The sequence below is a fragment of the Dermochelys coriacea genome, chromosome 11, assembly GCF_009764565.3.
Source record: "Dermochelys coriacea isolate rDerCor1 chromosome 11, rDerCor1.pri.v4, whole genome shotgun sequence".
Taxonomy (NCBI): Eukaryota; Metazoa; Chordata; order Testudines; family Dermochelyidae; genus Dermochelys; species Dermochelys coriacea.
Window position 1 is genome coordinate 4,484,597 of NC_050078.2, and position 19,430 is coordinate 4,504,026.

Here is a 19,430-nt window from a genome sequence, read left to right on the forward strand (position 1 = left end):
CACACCCATATGCACACAGGCATTCATACACACACGGCGATTCACACACACACACATACATGTGTACACAGCCACGCCGCCACCTTCACACACAGACATGCACACAGACGTTCAGACGCTCACCCCGACATTCAGCCGCACACATGTGTACACCCCCCTCCCCCACAGACATCCACACACACAGACATTTACACACACACACACGCGGGCGGTATGAAAACACCCAACCGAGACAGATTCACAGACAGGCTGCGTGCAGACACTAACCCCACCGTATCGACATAATACCTCCAGGAACGAGTAGATTATCAGAGTGCAGCGCGGAGGCCAACACAGCTGGCGGCTGCACGCCCAGCTGCGCGGTCCCCGAGTCTCTCCCCTCCCTGGGCTGGTTGCGTCAGTCCCCCGCTGCCTGACGTGCCAGGCCTGGGAGGGAGCTGTCCAGAGGCTCGTGGTGCTGAAGCTGCAGCAGCACGGGCCAGCCCCTTTTCTCCTCCTCCTCCTCCCGCTGCTCCAGGGGCTGTTGGGTTCCCGGGCCACGCTTTCCACCCAGCCAACAGCTTTTCGCCTCTTTTTCTTCCCAAATAGTCTATTGAAAGCGGTCGGCAACCCAGGCGGAGGGAGCCAAAGGCTGGGGCAGCCTGACGTCTTGCCTTTATTCCCCCCTTCCTTTTCCCTTAATTTTTTTTTCTCCCGGGGGGGAGGGGAGGAGAGAGACCCACGTTACGCCCCCCTCCCCTCCTCACAACCCCCATTTGCACGGCACACAAGCCTCCTTCCCCATTGCATCCCAGGGAGGGAGCAACAGCAGCATCATCACTGCAAGCCGGATGGGAGAGCTGAGAGGAGGCTGATGAGAGAGACAGTTCGCTGCTGCCAACACGGTAGGAGCTGCAGGCAAAATAACCCAGGCGTCCGCGTGGGTCTGGTGCATTGTGTTTCATCTTCTTAGACGGGGAGGAGAATTTTTTTTTTTTTTTTTTTTGGCCAGAGAGACTTGCCATGGTTGAATGTCAGTGCCAGTGAGAGAGAGGACAACAGCCGGAGGAGGAGGAGAGAAGGGGAGGGAAATGAAGCTGGGGTTGGTGGTGGGGAAAAGGAAGGAGCCTTGCCCTATACAGCCAAAGGAGATTCCTGCAGTTGCAGAAAGAACCGTCCCTGCCATCCTCCGTACAGGCTGTGCCGGCTGCCAATGCGTTTGATGACGTCCCTCTTTGGGGAAAGGGGAAAGGAGACGTGACCATGTAAGATCCACCTTTGCCTGGTCACTTACGTGCAAAGAATAGATCCGATTTCGACGGGACTAACAGCTGGGCAAGTACTAAGCTCCCCCCTCCCTGGCCAATTGCCATATTTGTGTGTGTGGTCCAGACAGCTGCTGGAGTGGAGGAGGTAAAATAAAACACAACCAGATGCTTGGGGGGGGGGGGGTAAACTCATTGAATGCTAATCATGTCTCGCAGGACTTTTAATATTTATCATGAAACATTTTGAAAACAACAGCAACATTTGAATGAGCCGGTGAGGATAGTGTTTCAGATGTAGGGTGTTTTCACCCCCCCTCCCGCCAAAATAATGTGAAGGACCTTTTATCAGCGACGGCAGTTTTGATCACGAGAAGAACAAAAACCAGTTTTGCATTTTATTAGCCAGCTGTGTCTCCCGTCTGATGCCACCTCCTTTTGTACCATTTCAAATAACTCTGCTGCTAACAGTTAGAAGAAAAAGGAAATCCTTGACATGCCAAATACTGTTGCAAGAACCATATTTCCCTCCTTTCTCCACAGCCACTGGCGAGACCCGACCCCGTTTGTTACAGGTGCAGGAGTTAAGACTTTCCAGGAGCCCCCGCGTTTCTCTGAACCCCCCCTCCCCGCTCCCGCCCCCCGCGGAGGGTTTATTTCTAACACCGGCTTATTTCTAAACAAACTTGTGGAATTTGTCCAGTTAAAAAAAAAGGGGGGGGGCGCGGAGGGGAAGGGCAGAGACAATTTTGTATCCTTATTAATGATCAGCGGGCTGCGGTGAATTTTAACCAGATCTTCCTCCAGATCCATTTTGTATGATCCCTTATTATTATTATTTTTAAAGAAACAAAACGACCCAATATTGGCGGGCGGGGTGGGGAGGGGGAAGGGAGAAACTAGCCAAGCAGCCCCCCTGGCTCCTGGGCTCCCGCGGCTGGCTCCTCTTTCCCGCCCGTCCCTGCCCGGCGAGGGAAGGCCCATGTTCACACCAGCCGGCGTGGTCGGGTTTTGCTGCGGATTGCGGAGTCAGAGACAGATGTCGCGCCACCAGCGCCTCCTCAAGTGCCGCTGCCGCATGTTGTTCAATGACCTGAAAGTCTTCCTGCTCCGGAGACCCCCTGCGCCCCCTCCGCCCTCGCCTCCCCTCCCCATGAACCGCGGAGACCCCCGCCCGGGCGTGCAGGCGGCCGGCAGCAACCCCCTGCCCGCGCTGCATGGGGGGCGAGGGGGAGCCTGGAGGGCGCCGGCCGCCGGCGGGGGCGGCCCGGCCAGCCCGCCCGAGGAGGAGTGGAGCAGCCCGGCCGGCGAGCCCCCCGCGTCCACCATGAGCAGCGCTTCCTCGGAGGACTTCTGCAAAGGGAGGGCGGAGGACAGGTACTCGCTGGGCAGCAGCCTGGACAGCGGCATGAGGACCCCGCTCTGCAGGATCTGCTTCCAGGGGCCCGAGCAGGTGAGCGAGCCTGGGCAAGGGGTGTGTGTGTGTGTGTGGGGGGGAGCCAACTTCCCAGCCAGGCGCTGGGGCTGGAGTCCTGTGTGTGTGTGTGTGTGTCCCTGACGCCCCCCTCCCTCCCCAGCCTCACCCCAGCGCTCCTCGCTGCTCCCCGGTCAGCTGGGTTTGCTCTTTGGAGAAGGGTGGTGTTGATTTTCTCTTGGGTTGTGAGCTTGGGGCGAAGGGTGTGTTTTGGAAGGGTCTGAGCTGGAGCTGCTCTCCCTTGGAAGCTTTGTGCGGGCAGGAAAAAGGGGGAGGCACACACTAGCCGCGACACGCCAGTGTGCCCGCCAAGGGACTACACCATACACAACTGCTCACCTGGAGAAACACAAAGGCACACCCAGAGACAGGCACAGACACAACACACACAGGCATGGACGCAGAACTCAGGGCCACAAACACACAGCCACACATGCCCACACCAACACCCATGCACACGAGGCACAAAAAGACAGACATAACTCACAGCCCAGAGACACCACACACAGCAATATGCACAGACACAATACACAGACAGGCCCAGAGTCACCCTATGAAAAGACTTTGTTTTACTGCATGGATATAACGTGATACCTTGAAAAAGGTTTGGAAAAGGAGCACTGCTTAACTCAGTCTAGTTCTGGTTCTCATTCACTGGATTTGGGGCCAGATGCAATTTTGAAGGTGACAGCAATGGTCTTAGTGCTAATTATTTACGGTTTCTTTATTTGGTTTTTGAGGTGTGGCCCTGATACATACATATCAACTTTGTTTAATGACATTGTGAACATTTAAAAACCTAGATGCTCAGATGTTGCATTTGAGTTATAACAGAATATCCCCAGCGCTCCCCACCCGCACTGGATAACTCTTTGATTTGTCTCTGGATTGGCAAGTGGTATTTTTGTTGATTTTGTGGTTTGCAGCTTGGCCTAGGACTTTTTAAAAGAGAAATGTCAGGTCTGGGGCCATGGCCCAAAGGCTTCCCTACAGAGTCAGAGAGAATACTTTATATATCTGGTAAAACTTTGAATGTCATGGCTTTATCTGTGCTAGAAGGATTGTGTATAATCAAAGTCTCACCTTAACTTCTCCTTAATTAAAGGTTTCAGAGTAGCAGCCGTGTTAGTCTGTATCCTCAAAAAGAAAAGGAGTACTTGTTAGTCTCTAAGATGCCACAAGTACTCCTTTTCTTTTACCTTAATTAAAAATACCCTTCAATATTTGAAAGATGCCTGGATCTGTTTAATTACTCCACCACTATCTATAAATGGATAATGACTCAAAGAACACCCAGAGGAAAATTATAGGAAAAGATCTCCATTGCATTAAATCCTATTAGGGTTTAACAGTCACTTCCAACCCTTAAAACTAAAACAGCAAAGTTGACATTCATTACACAGGAGCAGTTTTAAGGGGCAGATGGTTTGAGAGCAATGACTTCTGAGAGATTCCTTAGTAGAGATGTCCTGAGCCATTTTATACTGCATGGCAGGAATTCTCAAACTTTTTTGACAGTGTGGACATCTTAATAAAGAGATTATTTGTCTGTTTGCGGACATCTCCCCCTCCCCCCATTTGCAATCATATAAAATCCCTGGGGCAACAACAGCAATTGCTTATGAGAAAAAGCAACAGTAAGAAAGTATGAAATGCATGGTTAGCTTTTTAAAACACAATTTAGTGGCTGTAAATACACAGCAGGAATCAACACCATGTGATCAGGCAGCTCCCTGTGGAACACTAACAAATAGTCTGCAGATTATCCTGCGCCCCCGCCCACAGTTGCAAAACCGCTATTGGTCAGGACTACGCTAAACTTTGAATAAAGCAATGGTGCAAGACTATACATGCTAAGAGTGTGACCTAAAAACATTTCTTGGGGCAGGTTAATAGTGGGCCAAAGAAGTTTCTCTTCACCAAAATGTCTAGGGTGCTGCACAATATGGGAAAAAATCCCCGGTAATCAAAACGAAAATGTAACATTTTTTTCACACCATTTTCTCCAAACTACAAATGATTAAAAGTTGATCAAGTATTTTAGCCTAGTACCTTTGGTGTATTTAGTACATGGGCAAAATTCACACTGAGTCTAAAACAGTTAAACGCAGCAGGAAAGATTACAGACCTGAGACTTGATCCTACAGCTCTAATGTGCAAGTAGCCTTTACTCACCAGAATAGGCTCACTGACTGCCATGTAAGCTCTACTTGCACGAGTTGCAGGATCTGGCTTTAAGGCAAAGATCTTTGGGTCTGTAAGACGGTAGATCAAAACCGAAGCTCAGTGAAACCAGATTTTGCCCCATTCTCTGCTTCCTATTTTGGTAGCTCTGCCTCTGGTATAGTAACCCAGTGCCATGTGGCTGTGCTTAGGGTGATAGTATTGTGATCCATGTCCTGCCACGCCTAGTAAAGGTGCCAGCATCTTGCATCCTCTGGTGGTACGCTCATTTTTGTCTCTCATAAGTAGGATGTTCGGTGTTGAGGGGACCTGACCCATCCCAGTGTACATGTGGGGACAGACACCTATCTTTCCTGAAGATTAGTTATGTTCCTACAGCAACCCATCTGCATAGCACAGTCCAGCAGAATGAGCCTGCTTCATACCTATAGGTCTCTTAGATCAGAGTTGGAGGGCCAATGGGACATAGCCCTTTGGAATGGCTTATGTATTTGATTGATAGCTGAAGATGCACTTTTCACAACATGCTTTTAGAGGAGTAAAAAAAAACAACAAATCACTCACCATTTCCAGAGATAGTTTATGTCTGGCTTATTTTATTTTTTTCATCTCTTTTAAAAGCAGCACGGTTGAAGATATGTTCAGCTAGCTGCCTGTATATTTTAGCTTTTTCACCTATATAGTACTATCTACACTACTGATCATTCTGCCCAGACACAGCAAAGGTGATGTCTGTGAGGTTCGTTTGTGTGTGTGAGAAAATAGATTCTAAGTAGAGTAAAAAGCCAGGTGACCGGCTACCTTGGGGAACGGGAATCCTTTAAAATAATTGGAAGCTTATTTTTACACTTCAAAATCTATGTTGCATTTTAAATGTGAGGCATTTGCTGACCATCTGCCAGTCTATCAAAGGGAAAAAGTGAGCAGATGTGACCTGCAGGTAATAAAGTTCCGTCACTACTCTCTCCTTTTGTTTCTCAAATCCTCTGACTTTGTTATAATAAGGCTGCTTAGGGCTGGAGTCTGCCACCCTTATACCTTATTCTACAAGTAATCTCATTTTCTTCAGTGGGATTACTTGTGGAGTGAGGCACCGCTCATTATGAATGAGATTGACAGAATATGGCCCATATTTATTGGGCCAAATCCTGAAGTTTTTAACCCAGAGCCAGGTTCTAACCCCAGTTTCACCAGTATAAATTCAGACTAACTCTTTGAAGTCAATGGAGATACTTCAGAATTGTACCAGTATGACTGAGATCTGAATTGGCTCCTCTGTTTTTATTCAGTCCTTATTCTGGTAAAACTCCTCGTGGGCCAAATCCTGAGGCCTTATCCAGTTTTTGTTCAGTCTTGATTCAGGTAAACACCTATTGATTTGCCTGTATAACAACTCAGCAAGGTTCTTTCAAGATTTGGACTCTTAGAGCTATAATAGTGATGAATGCACATGATCTTATACCAACCTTGCATATAATTTTACCAGCCTGGGCAAAAAATTTAATTGCCAGGTGACAAATGATGACAATGATCAAAATGAACAAAAATCTGAACCCAGCTGCCCTAGAGAGGTATGGGCAAATAGACTTTTGCGAGGCTGCTTTACACATTATGGTTTGTTGGGAACAAAATCATCATTATAAATTGACTTTTAGGCATTCTAGGCCTATTTACACAAAGTTATGGTGAGACTCCAAAAGATGTTTTAATCACATTTTGATTTTCTTTATTTAAATATGACAACACCAACAAAGTTCCTTACTAATCTGGCTTCTCAAGTAGGTTTTATGCAACATCTAATGCAAAACAAAGTCTGTGGGGATTTTCACTTTAAATTTATGATGGTCCAACATGTGAGAGGCCTCAGGCACTGAGTTACTTGTATCTTAAGCTCCTTGTGCGGTTGTGGTTCTTATGTATAAGATGATTGTTTTATTTAAAATTATGTTGGGGGAATTTAGTAAGGAGAAAAGCTCTTTATTGTAAAGATGTTTTGATCCTTGATGATTAGTTGAAAGCAACCACTAATACAAAGAAAAGCATGGATTAGATGACCAGGTGAATAAAATGTCAAAGTAACAAATTCTGGTCCTGGAAGGGGACTGTTTATTATAATCAAGGCTAGCTGTCAGAACAGGTGATTGCTTTTACTGAAAGGTATGGCTTAAATTGTAAAATTTATCAGGCCGGATTCTGATCTTGGCTATTCCATCAACTTTCATGGAGTTATTCTGATTTTCATTGGTTTAACCGAGTAGAGACTCTGGCCCATTGCATCAATTAATTTTGAAGCTGTGAACCACAAAATGTGAGCATGAGGGGTAGCGGGTGGGAGGGAAGGGTCTTTGCATATTTTCTTCTGTTTTGCTTTACGTGCTCTGTTTCGCAGAGCATTGCCTAGCTCACTGGCAAAGTTCTCCCAGAGATAGAAACTAAAGATGAGCTTCACTGTGACAAATGTTCCTCAATGTTTCATAGGTGTGGATCTAAATTGGAGGCAAGCCAAGCAGGCCAGCAAAAAAATGTGGATAGAATAAAAAGCCTCATTCATATCAGTGGGTTGTGTGATTGCACATGTAACAGTGGGTAAACAATCCCTCTGTGGTTAGAGTCCCAATTTTGGTGCTCATTATAAAGAAAGGAACATCATTAGAAAGAAAAGCAAACCTATATCAGACTTGGAAATCAGTGTGGTTTCCTGCAAATAGTCCTGCAAATGATTCATGGCTACATATATTTTCTAGCTGGCAATCTCCACTTGTTTATCTTTGCTCAGCTTAGTTGTACTTTGTGCTTCTTCCAGGGAAAGTGCTTTAGAGAGAGAGAAAGAGATTTGAAAAGTAAATAGAAATGAGACTGGGGTTGGCTAAGTGGGATTGAAGAACAGGATATGGACTCTTTCACGTCTAGGCAAGTAGTTTGAATTTGGGTCAATACTGATTAGAAATGGTCTGAAAGTGGAACACTGTATCCAGCCCCCCTGGATTTCAGGGCAGTTTGGATTCAGATCAAATGGTCAACACAAGAACAAGGGGACAGTCAATGCAATTAAAAGGTGGAAGTTAAAAAGTGATAAAAGGAATTTTTTTTCACATAATGGATGACTAAACTGTGGAACTCATGGCCACAGGAAGTCACTGAGGCCAAGAATTTAACAAGATTCAAATAGGGATTGGGCAGTAGAGTTATCATAATGAATAATAACATTCTAGGAAGGAATATTAAACTTTCTGTTTCTCAGTTTATGCGAATCTCTATTAGAGATCAGAAGGAGCCCTATGTGTGGAGCAGATTATTCCACAGCTGCTCATTTCTGGGTTCTTAGACCTTCCTCAGAAGTATCCAGTATGGGCGACTGTTAGGGACAGGATATTGGATTAGATGGACCTCAGGTCTGACCCAGTCTGGCAACTCCTATGTTCCTAATTCTAGAGCCAAAGCTCATGGTTTGAACCCCTCCCTGGTCATGATTGAAAGATGCTACCATCTGATGGCTGTTCAATGGCATATATGAAATGAGTTAATGGGCTCTTAGCTGAATTCCTGATGCACAGGTAGGCACGTCACAAAATCCATGACCACCATTAGCCTTCTATTTGGAAATATCCACAGAGAAGCTATGAAACGACCCAGTCATGGAGATGGCTCCATTCTAGAGACAGTCCTATCGAGCAACATTGAGGACTAGAGGAACATATAAGGGGCCATTTATGCTCTGCTGTCCAGGCTATACCTGCCCTATGGTTAAACAGAGGACTTCTAGGCCAGATTTTCCATTGGCTTCAGTGGAGGTATTTCTGATTTATATCAGGTTGAGAGCTGAATCAGGTCTTCAGTTTCCAGAGCCAAATGAAGCAGAAACAGAGAAAATACAGCACAAAATCATGACAAAGCTCAGGGCAGGGACATGACAAAGAATGAGAGCAAACAAGAACAATTCTGAAATCAGTATTATATGCAAGGGGAAATATAGGTGTCTGAGTGAGAGAAAGGTGGGGAAAGAAATACTGAAGGAGCAGAGAAAGCACTGTTTTCTAACTCTGTGCTGAAAATGACCCAAACATCTGTGTTTTGGTAGCTAATATAACCATATATAACCACATATAACCACAGTGTTCCCAGCTTGGGTCTCCAGTCCATATTCTTTTCATCTGCGTGTTTCTACATGATTCATTTTCTTGGTGGTAGCAAGAGTAATATTGCTTGGAAAAGAGCCATTTCTGTTCAAATGAAGCGTAGGGTTGTTGGCATCATCCATCTGGGTTTGGATTTGTGGATTTAGACTCCCAGAAGTCAGAGATGGAAAAGATTTCTTGGGTCATCCAGTTCATATCCCTGCCCTTCAGGATCTGCTCTGCAGCTGTCTGCTCCGGCCCTTACACCTGATCATTATTATCAATTGCCTGGAATAACTGTACCTGTCCCAGGGTGAACTCCCAAATTCCTTGCTCGGGCAGAACTCCCTTTGGCTTCAGTGGGAGTTCTGCCTGAGTAAGAGCCAAATATAAACCAAAAAGAGTTCAGAATTTGACCTTAGTTTAGAGTTAGACCCTGTTTCTTTTGACTTCAGTGGCAACTGGATCAATCTCCAGATCAGGGATGGCCAACTGGTGGCCCAGGGACTGCATTTGGCCTGCCAGGTCATTTCATTTGGCCTGCCCAGAGGCGGTGGTGAAAATATTCTTTGTTGGGGCTGAACAGGTGCATAGCCATCAGTGGGCCTAGCACCCAGGCCCACCTAAATCTGAGCACCAAGCATAGCGCTCAGAGTGAAGGAGGTTGCAGGGGACATGGAGTGGAGCCTGGTATTGGGAGCAGGAGCCATTGTGCCATGTTGCAATGCCACCCATTGGCTCAACAACCTCTCCATCACACATGCAGGGGAGGGGATCTGCCTTATACCACCTGGCTCTGGCTACTGCCTTCCCATTGGCTCCTAGCTCCCACAGCCAATCTGACTGTGGCCAGCCACACCTGGCTGCGGGCAGGTTGGGACACACCTCTGCCAATGGGGAGGCAGTAACCAGAGCTGGGTGGCATTATGGCAGAGCCCCTCCCCTGCTCACCTGATGAAGGGGTGGCCAGGCCAAAGTTGAGTGGTGTTGCCACCTGGCACATGGGGTCTTGCTGCTCCCAGTCTCTGCCTCTCCTCCCCTATGGACACAGGCTCTGCCATGCACCGGGCTGTCCATGGACACAGGCTGTGCCATGCACTGGGCCCCCCATAGGCACAGGTTGGGCCATGCACCGGGCTCTCCATGGACACAGACTCTGCCATGCACCGGACCCCCCACAGGCACAGGCTGTGCCATGCACCGGACTCTCCATGGACACAGGCTCTGGCTCTGTCCCACACAACTCAGCTCTTGTTACTTCCTTTCCATTGGCTGTGCTGGGGGCGGGGGGGGGGGAAGAATCTGATTGGCTCTCAGCTCCGAAACTATCAGCTAATGGTGGCGGGGGGCAGTAAGTGGAGCTGGGTGGTGTGGAGCAGAGTTGGCGTCCAGGTTGATGGGGAAGACTGCACCAGCTCAAGCTTAAATGTTGTTCTTCTCTGTGGCCCACCAAAGGGTTTTAGTGGATTTTGTGGCCCTCTATACCCTTAAAGTTGCCCACCCCTGCTCTGGATAGTCAGCGCCTTGTGGCAGGGACCTGATCATGCATGTTTATTACCATGCTGTGCACAGCTGTGGTCTCCTATAAACAATAGTAAAGGAAATTTGTCAAGTTGACTTTTAAATGCCCTAGGTGACAGGGCTTCCACATTCTCAGGCTGCTGAGACCTTGGAGCCTATCCCTTTGCTTGTGATGCCCATAGCTACCTTCATCAGTAAGTCGGCAATCTTTGTTCTCCTTCACTTTCCCACACACAGAAGGCTTCAGCTAGGAACTTGTCAGTGTTTATGTCACTGCACTGGACAGACATTTCTAGCCATGATTAACACGAGAATGGCCGCACTGGATCAGTCCAATGGTCCATCCAGCCCAGTATCATGTCTTCCAACAGTGGCCAGTACCAGAGGATTCAGAGGGAATGAACAGACCAGGGCAATTATTGAGTCATCCATCCCCTGTTGTCCTAGCTTCTAGCAGGTAGAGGTTTAGGGACACACAGAGCATGGGGTTGCATCCCTGACCCTCTTGGCTAATAGCCATTGATGGACCTCTCCTCCAGGAGCTTCTCTGATTCTTTTGTGAACCCACTTACAGTTCTGGCCATCACAATGCTCTGGGCAACAAGTTCCACAAGTTGCACTTGTGACTGATGTCAGTTAGTGACAGCACAAAACATGTTGCTCAAGTTGTTTGCATCTATATCTTCCTTGTTTGTTATTTTTACAAAGATGTCACCTTCTTCTTGCAATGTTCACTTAGTACAACTGAAATGTAATTGCATTTCATCCTTCTGTCAAGTGTCTGCCGATTCTCGTGAAGAGGCACAGCTTCATAGCTTCTTGCCTCTGCTGATGCTTGCACTGCTCCACTCAAGGATGGCCCTGGTCTAGGGGTAATGCACTTGGCTCTGACAACAGTAGTGTGAGACATAACAGTTAAAGTACATGAAATTATATTCCCCGAAGTGTTCACAGTGCATGCTACTCAAAGTCTTTGAAATGTGTGCATAAAGCTTGCATTTTTATCCTGGTGCAGGGGCAAGGGGCTAGGACCAAGTCCTGCTGGATATAAAGTGCCTCCAGAAGGATGCTGCACACCCATAATGGCTTCATGGGGAAGTTAAGGTGCTTGGTATCTCAAGATTTTGTCCTTAGAAAGCGGCTGTTGCTTGACTGGTTCCTGACAATTCCCTGGTTCCCATTCTCTGTGACCTCTTGGTGGCTTTTGATGCTGATTAGCATACACCCCTCTTGAAATGGCCTGTCCCTCATTTCCCCATCCCTGGATTTTGTGGCTCCTTCCTCTCCTCCTCTCTGATTGCTCCTCCACTGGGGTCCCATAGCGCGGTTCCTTCTTTGGTGCCTTCCTCTTCTCCCTGGACACTGTCTCAGAGTGATCTCATCCAGTCACACAGTTTCTTTAGGCCAACGATTCACAGATCTGCCTTTCTGCTCTTGGCCTGCCTCCCTCCAGGCAGTCCCACTCCACTGCTGGCTTCTGGACATCTCCTCCTTGGATGTCTTGCCATCAGCTTAAACTGAACAGGGCCAGAACTGAACTCTTGATTTGTCCTCCCCTACTCTCTTTTCTCCTCCTTTCTCTAGCACTGTTGGCAGCTCTTCCATCCTCTAAGTCACTCAGGCCATTAACCTGAGTGTCATCTTCATCTCCTCCCTCTTTCTTGCCCACCCCTCCAGGCTTTTTCCTATTCCATTTCTTTTCTTCCTGTCCAGACAATCAGAACGCTTGTCCAGATCCTCCTCATCTCCTGTCTTGATTACTGAGACCTTCTCCTCTCCAGCTTCCCTAGCACTTATATCACCCAGCTCTGGTCCATTCAAAACACAGCTATTAAGATCATCTTTCTTGCCCATCACTCTGATGGCATCACCCCCCAGTGCTGAATCTGTCCACTGGCTCCCCCCATCTTTCACCACATCAAGTTCAAACGTCTTGTCCTCACAGCTCTGCTTTTCCCTTTTTGTCCACTCTTATTTCTTATCACTTCCTCCTACACAGCCCCAATTATCCCAGCTTTGTCTGCCTGTTTGTCAGTTTCTCACACAAATATCTCTGTGCTTAATAAGACATACAGTCTCTGTGGCATGCATCCCAGTATTAAAGAGAAGGATGCCTAGAGAGCACAGGGCAGAACTCTTGGGCTGCATTTAATGCCTCCTGTGGATTGCAAATCTTGATCCTGTCCTGGATCTACACTTCAAAACAAAAGGTTTCATGTATAGCAGAACTCCTATTTTATGAACTAATCAGGGAGTGAGGAGTTCATAAAATCAAAAAGTTCAAAAAAATGAGCATCTCAAAATGACAGTAGGTGTGATGCATAAGTTACAGTTCACCACATTGCTTTCTTCTTGTCCTTTAAACCCCTGCAAAGCAGATTCCAATGCTCTGAAGGAATAAGAATATGAAGGGAAATTGACTTATTCTTCATTGACATCACTTTGTTATATGATTTTTTTTAATCCCATCGGGGAAAAATGGTTTGTACAACTGGCTGTTCATAAGATTGGTGTCTGTAAAATCAAGGTTCTCCTTAGCTTAGGGAAATATTTTGCAGTATATGTTCTGAGGTAATGGACCATGCTTAACAACAACAGCAGCAAAAAAGAATCTCTACTTTATAGAACCTTAAAAAATATATCATTTGCCTAAAATCTCCACTTTGGGTTGGGTATTACCATAAATTAAAGGATACTGTCTGATCTTTTTGTCAATTTCACTTTCAATTTTTACTCATGTTAAGGATGTATATCCATGGAGATGTTCAGTTGAACTGGGAGCTTACTTGGAGGAATTGCAGGGAAAGTCACACTCTAAGTATAAAGGAGGAAGTGACATTTTGGGTCCATCTTGCACTCCCTCCCTCCCCACTTCACTAGGGCTTTCTTATAATGGATTTGCACAAGGGTCAGAGTTAAGGCTATGCGTACTTCTGACTGCCATGCAGGTTTTGTTTTAATTCTGCAGTAGTGTCTAGAAGCTTCAATCAGAGATTAGGGTCTAGCACGCAAGGCACTGTACAAACAAATGAAGCAAAGACAGTTCCTGCCTCGAGTGAAGTGTAGGACTAAACAGCCTCAACAGTTTCTTAATACAATTTTCTTCATGGCGTTTCCCAGGGTTTTCTTGTTAAAGCAGAAATCATTCAGAATTGGGATCTCTTTGGTCAGCTGTCCGTTGCACATCCTGTCCCATGCAATTGATGAGGTCTATGGGCAGCAGTTGGTGCCAGGGCCCCGGTCTCAGCAGCTAGAGAGACAGTTCACAGGAGGCTCTGGTTTAAACACAAAGCCCTCTCTGTTGCAGAGCTCTTCACCTGTGAGTCCGAGGGGCTGCAGCGTGCATGCCTTCGGAAGCCCTATACTCATGCGAGTAGAGCATTGCTCCAGTGAAGCTCACAAACTGTGCAGGTAGGCAGACTGCAGACTTGGGGGGCTTTCTTCCTGTGATCCTGCACCTGGAGGCTCCTGAACAGCCAGTGAAGCTTGGTGAGAGAGAGAGTTTGGGGGACCCAAAGACAGAGAACATTAAAGGGAGGGGGATTTTGAGGCCAGGGAGAAGTTGAAGCCCTAGAAATTGAAACTGGGTTTGTCTTCTGCGTCACAAAAATCTCTATGCATAAAGTGAGTGAAGTTTTCTGTGCAAACCCAGATTCATTTGCATGGGCTCCCACAAGCTTCTCTTGGCCAGGTGTCAGATTAGTAAAAAAAAAAAAAAAAAAAGGAGGGGGTGATTCTGGTACTGTCTCAGACTCTACTCACAATCCAAGCCCCACCCAGTTGTGCCATAAGAATATCTTCAATCCTTACACTATGGAAGAATTAAACAAGTTGGGATTTAAATGGTCATCATTAGGCTTCAGAGTTGACACTCGATTGACATAAATGGGGACAGCTCTCATTTCACATTGCCTGGAGCCTTGGGCTGACATCACAGCATCAGTCTATGGTTTGAAGATTTTTCTTCACAACCATGAGGGCTAAGTACAGAATTTCTAGTAAATGAAATCTTAGATTTGATAGCACAAGATGAAGCCTGCAAATAATAGAAGTGGTTTGTTGGTTTGCCACAAGCCAGCCCAGTTTAACAACTGGAACCAGTTTGCAGTCCCCCATAAGTACTTCCTCATTGCCATTCTCCCCAGGTTTATATTCTGCCACTTCCACAGGTCTCCAAAAATGTGCAAGAGGATAGCTTCTCTCCTTCCCTTCCTGCTGGCTTCCTAAAGTCTGCAGGAACAGATCTCCTCTCTGGCCTCTCCTGTGTATGTTCGGTGGTTCACAGAAGAGGAACTGAGACCCTTGGAGGTATGCATGGATTGAAGCAAAAATCTGTGAGCAGCTTATGATTTTTAAAATGTTGCAATTCCATTAAATCAAACCCACTGATCACTAGCATGCTCCCAGATGCATAGATTTTACGGCCAGCAGGGACCGTTGTGATCATCCAGTCTGACTTTCTGCACATTGCTGGGCACAGAACCTCACCCACCCCCTCTTGGAATAGACCCCTAGCCTCTGGCTGAATTATTGAAGTCCTCAAAGCATGATTTAAAGATTCACAGCCCTTCTTCTCAGGGAGGGCTGTTTCCCTGCAAATTTCAGCTTTTTTACCTCCCAGTTAGTTTGGCTGGAGAGTTGTTTGAAAACTGTTACATTGTTTTTAATAATGGGAAAAGGTCCCCCCTCACCACTCTCCTATTCAAAAATTGCTGAACCCTTTTTGCAAAGACCACGCTTGGAAAATTTCAGCCCTGCAAGTGAATGTTTCTGAAAGTGATGAGTTTGGAAAATAAAGGATGAGTGGGAACAGCTACGGAGCAGTATCCAGAACAGTCACTCTGGCTCATGTTCCCACACACAATGATAATTGATGTACCAATTGAATCCAGCCTTGCCAGGGATGCTTGTCTTTCAAACAGCATCGGCTGGGGCAGTCTGGCACTGAAGAGGTTAATGGGAAAAGGCGAGAAGTTAGGGCTAATTGGCATCTTTAGGAGCTTGGCTGATGACAGCTGAGATTCTTGCAACCTACCAAGCTCCTCGATCATTCCAGCAAGCCCAAAGCAGAAGAGCCATGTGATAGGGGAAGCAATTATAGACCAAGCATAAATAGCTTTAGAATAAATTGTGGGGAGAGTATCAGAAACAATTGGGCGAGATTTAATGAGAGAAAGAGTGTTGATTAGAGGCAGCCAGCCTGGATTGGTAAGTGGCAAAGGGAACTAGACTGCTGGAGCTCTTCAAAAGATATTATTGTCACGGTAAACTTAGAGGAACGCAGCGGAAGATACAGGCTCATGGGTTTCCATCAAGCATGCAGTACAGTTCCATTCCAGAGATTATTTGCTAATGTGAGCAGTTATGTGCTTGTGTCTGTAGCTGAGCTTGTGGGATCAGAAGCATACTGGGGTGAATGACAATAGCTCCTGCAGCTGCCAGGACATTGGCTTGTGGGTTCTGTCCCCCCACAACTTGGTCTGGGGGAGGTGCTCCTGCAGTGTCGATGATATAGGCCAGCTAATAGTGTCAGAGTTCTCCGGTGGCACAGAAGATGTGGCAAATTAAAGATGGAAAAGGCCTCGACCACCTCCCTGACTGATACAGGACTGTTCTTTGCAGCATATGACGGGGCTTCATAGCTGTTCCCTTTGAAGGCTGTAGCACTTCCTAATAGAGCTCACCCTCAGGAAGATTTTCAGTTATACTCACCTTGAACAATCCTGTTCCTAAATGTCTCCTGCTACTCCTGGTTACTTCCCCGCTCAATGAAATAATTCATCTTTCTTCTTAGCATTTGCATTCTCTGGGCATTTGTAAGGTTGCTATGTCTCCCACCCAAATGTAGCTCTTTCGGTCTTCCCTCATAAGACAATTCCTCTATGCCTGAGAAATTGTTCACATCTCACCTCTGCTAACTGGATTTTATATTTCTGTGCTCTCCACAATGGGCCACTTAACTCCAGCTGCTAAGTAGTTAAAAGCCAAGCTGCCGTGTCTTTACTGCTATGTTAACCTGAGTCAGCTCATGAGGGTTAGCTAACTTGAGTTAAGAACACACCTTTTTCACAGTGTAGGCATATGTCTACACAGCAAAGAAAAACCGGTGGCTGGCCAGGGGCAGCCATGGGTTTTTCTTTGTTTTGTAGACATACCTTTACAGTCAGGACTCTTGCATTCTGTGTATGTTCCTTATGAGTTACAGCATGGGAATTGGAATCAGGACACCTGGATTTTGCTCCGAGGTCAAGTGGATAGAGCAGTATAATTGCCAACCTGGACTCTTGGGCTACATTTACACTGCAATCAAACACCCACAGCTTGCCCTGGTCAGCTGACTGGGGCTCGAGAAGCTATAAAATTGCCAAGTAGACGGTCAGGCTCATGCTGGAGCCTGGGCACTGAGCCCCATGAAGGGAAAGGGTCCCCGAATGTGAAGCTTCATTGCTTGTTTGTAAAATACTTTGAAAACCTCAGATGAAAGGCAGTATATAAATGCCAAGTATTAGTATTATGAGTAAACTGGGTATGCTGGCAGAGCATTAAAGAGTAGTAAACAGAGGGATGAAGTTGCAAAGTGAGGCCACATTGAAGCAGCTAGTACAGTATTAATGAGCTTAAGAGACAGCTCGACATTTTTATAGAGAGACATACAGATGGGATTTTAAGCATAGAACAATGAAGTGAGGTCAGGGAGGTGAGCTGGCTTTATTTGGCCAAGTTATTTTCCTGTCCAGCAGTTCTTTATCCTCTTGAACTGGCAAAGTGCCCTTTGTCGTTGGCCCTATCATGAATCTTCAAGATAACCACTCAGTAGCACAGCTATGGAGGACTGGTCAGGAAGAATGAGCTTGTTTATGGAGAACTGCCATGTGGTAGGAAAGAAATTCTAACCATTAGCCGGATTCATCCTTGAAGTCCATGGGGTTAAGCTAGAACCAAGCTGACAATGTCTCATTACAGAGAGAAAAATGAGTCCATAAAAAGCAGTAATAATAAAATATCTTAAATATAATTCAAAAGAATAATTTACAGTCAAATAGGAAACTATGATCTTGACAACCAGGTGATGCAAGGTATGGCTGAGGGTCTGCAGCTCAGCATCGGAATATATGAAAAAGGAGATTTTCCAAATTTCTGTTTTAATTAACTGAAATTTAAAAGTACTATTAGCACTGACCAAAGCAGCCAATATATTCTGCACCAACTTCAACAATCTCTTGCTTTCACCTGCTTTTAACTGCGGGGTTGTATTTTCCCAGTCAAAAGGTGAAATCAATGGCAACACTCCCGTCGACTTCAGGGATTTCACCCTTGCTGTCTACAGCATCAGACTGGAGTTCCTGTTAAGAATCATCCAGAGGGCAGCAACCTTCCGCGGAAAGGCCAGTCACACTTACGGAGAGATAATTCTTGGTTATGGAGAGAGTGAAGGAGCAGCAGGCATTTTTCAAATCATTTTTAAAAATCTGTGTATCTGTCAAAGACGTTAGAACTAATCCCTGTTGGGGAGTTTAAGCATTTGTGGAGTGTTTATAGTGCATCACATTAATATATATATATGATTCCTGACTCTGCAGAGAGTGTATGTGTGCATGTATGAGAACTCAAGAATTGTAAGGACAAGAGAAAGTGCCAGTTAATGGTCTTAAATGTAGTTTGATAAATATAGCTTGTAGATTGCCATAACTGGCTTGATTTGCCTCTACCTTGCATTTGGCATCGGCCATCCCATGTGCACAAAGTGACTGCAGAGTGATTGCAAAATGCTACCGTTCTGATCCGGCAGTGGTTTACATTCCCCTTGTTCTGGTGTAAATGACCATACAAGGTGCAAGGCAGGAGGGAATCAGTACTGATAATCCTATGCAACAGGCAAGGATGCAGTAACAGATGATTTTGTGGATGGAGGTCAGGACAACTGCCTTCAATTGCTGCCTCCGACTCACTCACTGTGTAACCTTGAGCAGGTGGATAACAGTCAACATGGCCATTGATTTTTGGGTGCCTCAGTTTTGAGTGCCCAACTCAAGACACTTTGGGCCTGATTTCCTGGCACTAGGGCATGCTCTGCACCCATTGACTTTCTTGGATGATCTGGGTGTTCAGTGCCTCTAGAAGCTAGGGCCAGGGACAGCATCAGGTAACCTCTTCCTCCCCACCTCATAGGAGAGTTATTAATTCATTGTTGTTAATTCATTACTCTTTGGAAAGCACTTGGAGATCCTCACATAGAATTCGAGTTTGAAGTGCAAAGAGAGGGTGCCGCTCTACTTACCATTGTCAGCTGTCTGAAGCCCATACTTGAAAATTCCCCAGAGCCCTTGCTTAGCTGGTTCACTCTGGACTCAAAATAGTAACAGGCTTAATGCAAGGGACTTCTCTAATCCTGGGGGGCTGTGTCGGTGGCGTGAGCGATGGCTCGGAGCAGCAAACCCACTTATGCAAAGTGTTTCACTCTCTCGGCAGTGTAGCTTAGGAAGGATAAGATTAGAGGGGACCTCACCAGCAAAGTGACTAAAAGATTTATCTTATTCAGAGACTTGGCTGGTACTTAAGGAATTTACATTATTGGGCTTTCTCAAATCTCTCTCCTGGCTGAATGTATCCTTCATGCAGCAGAATCATAGATTTTCGAGGGTAAGAGACCTGTTATTACATCTCTGGTCTGTACTCCCCTGGCTGGTACAGGATTGTTTCACACAGCCCTATTGCTCTGTCCAGACTCATTGTAAATGTCACAAGTGATAAGGCTTCTACCAAACCCTTGGGAGATAATTATACACTCTATTAATTCTCAGTGTCAGGACATTTTTCCTGATGTTCATTCTAGATTTTCCTTTGCTTAATTAATTTCATCCCATTACTCCTAATTAATGCCATCTGGAACCA

At 46.1% G+C, this 19,430-nt stretch overlaps 1 protein-coding gene across 1 annotated transcript in view; it reads left to right on the top strand.

The window, feature by feature from the left end:
- Positions 1-1,930: 1,930 nt before the first annotated feature.
- MARCHF4 (membrane associated ring-CH-type finger 4) overlaps positions 1,931-19,430 on the top strand; it is a 162,917-nt gene continuing 145,417 nt past the window's right edge. Inside the window, exon 1 of the mRNA XM_038422195.2 lies at positions 1,931-2,697. Coding sequence (XP_038278123.1) covers positions 2,227-2,697 — 471 coding nt within the window. The 5' untranslated portion in view covers positions 1,931-2,226. The remainder of the gene's footprint in view (positions 2,698-19,430) is intronic.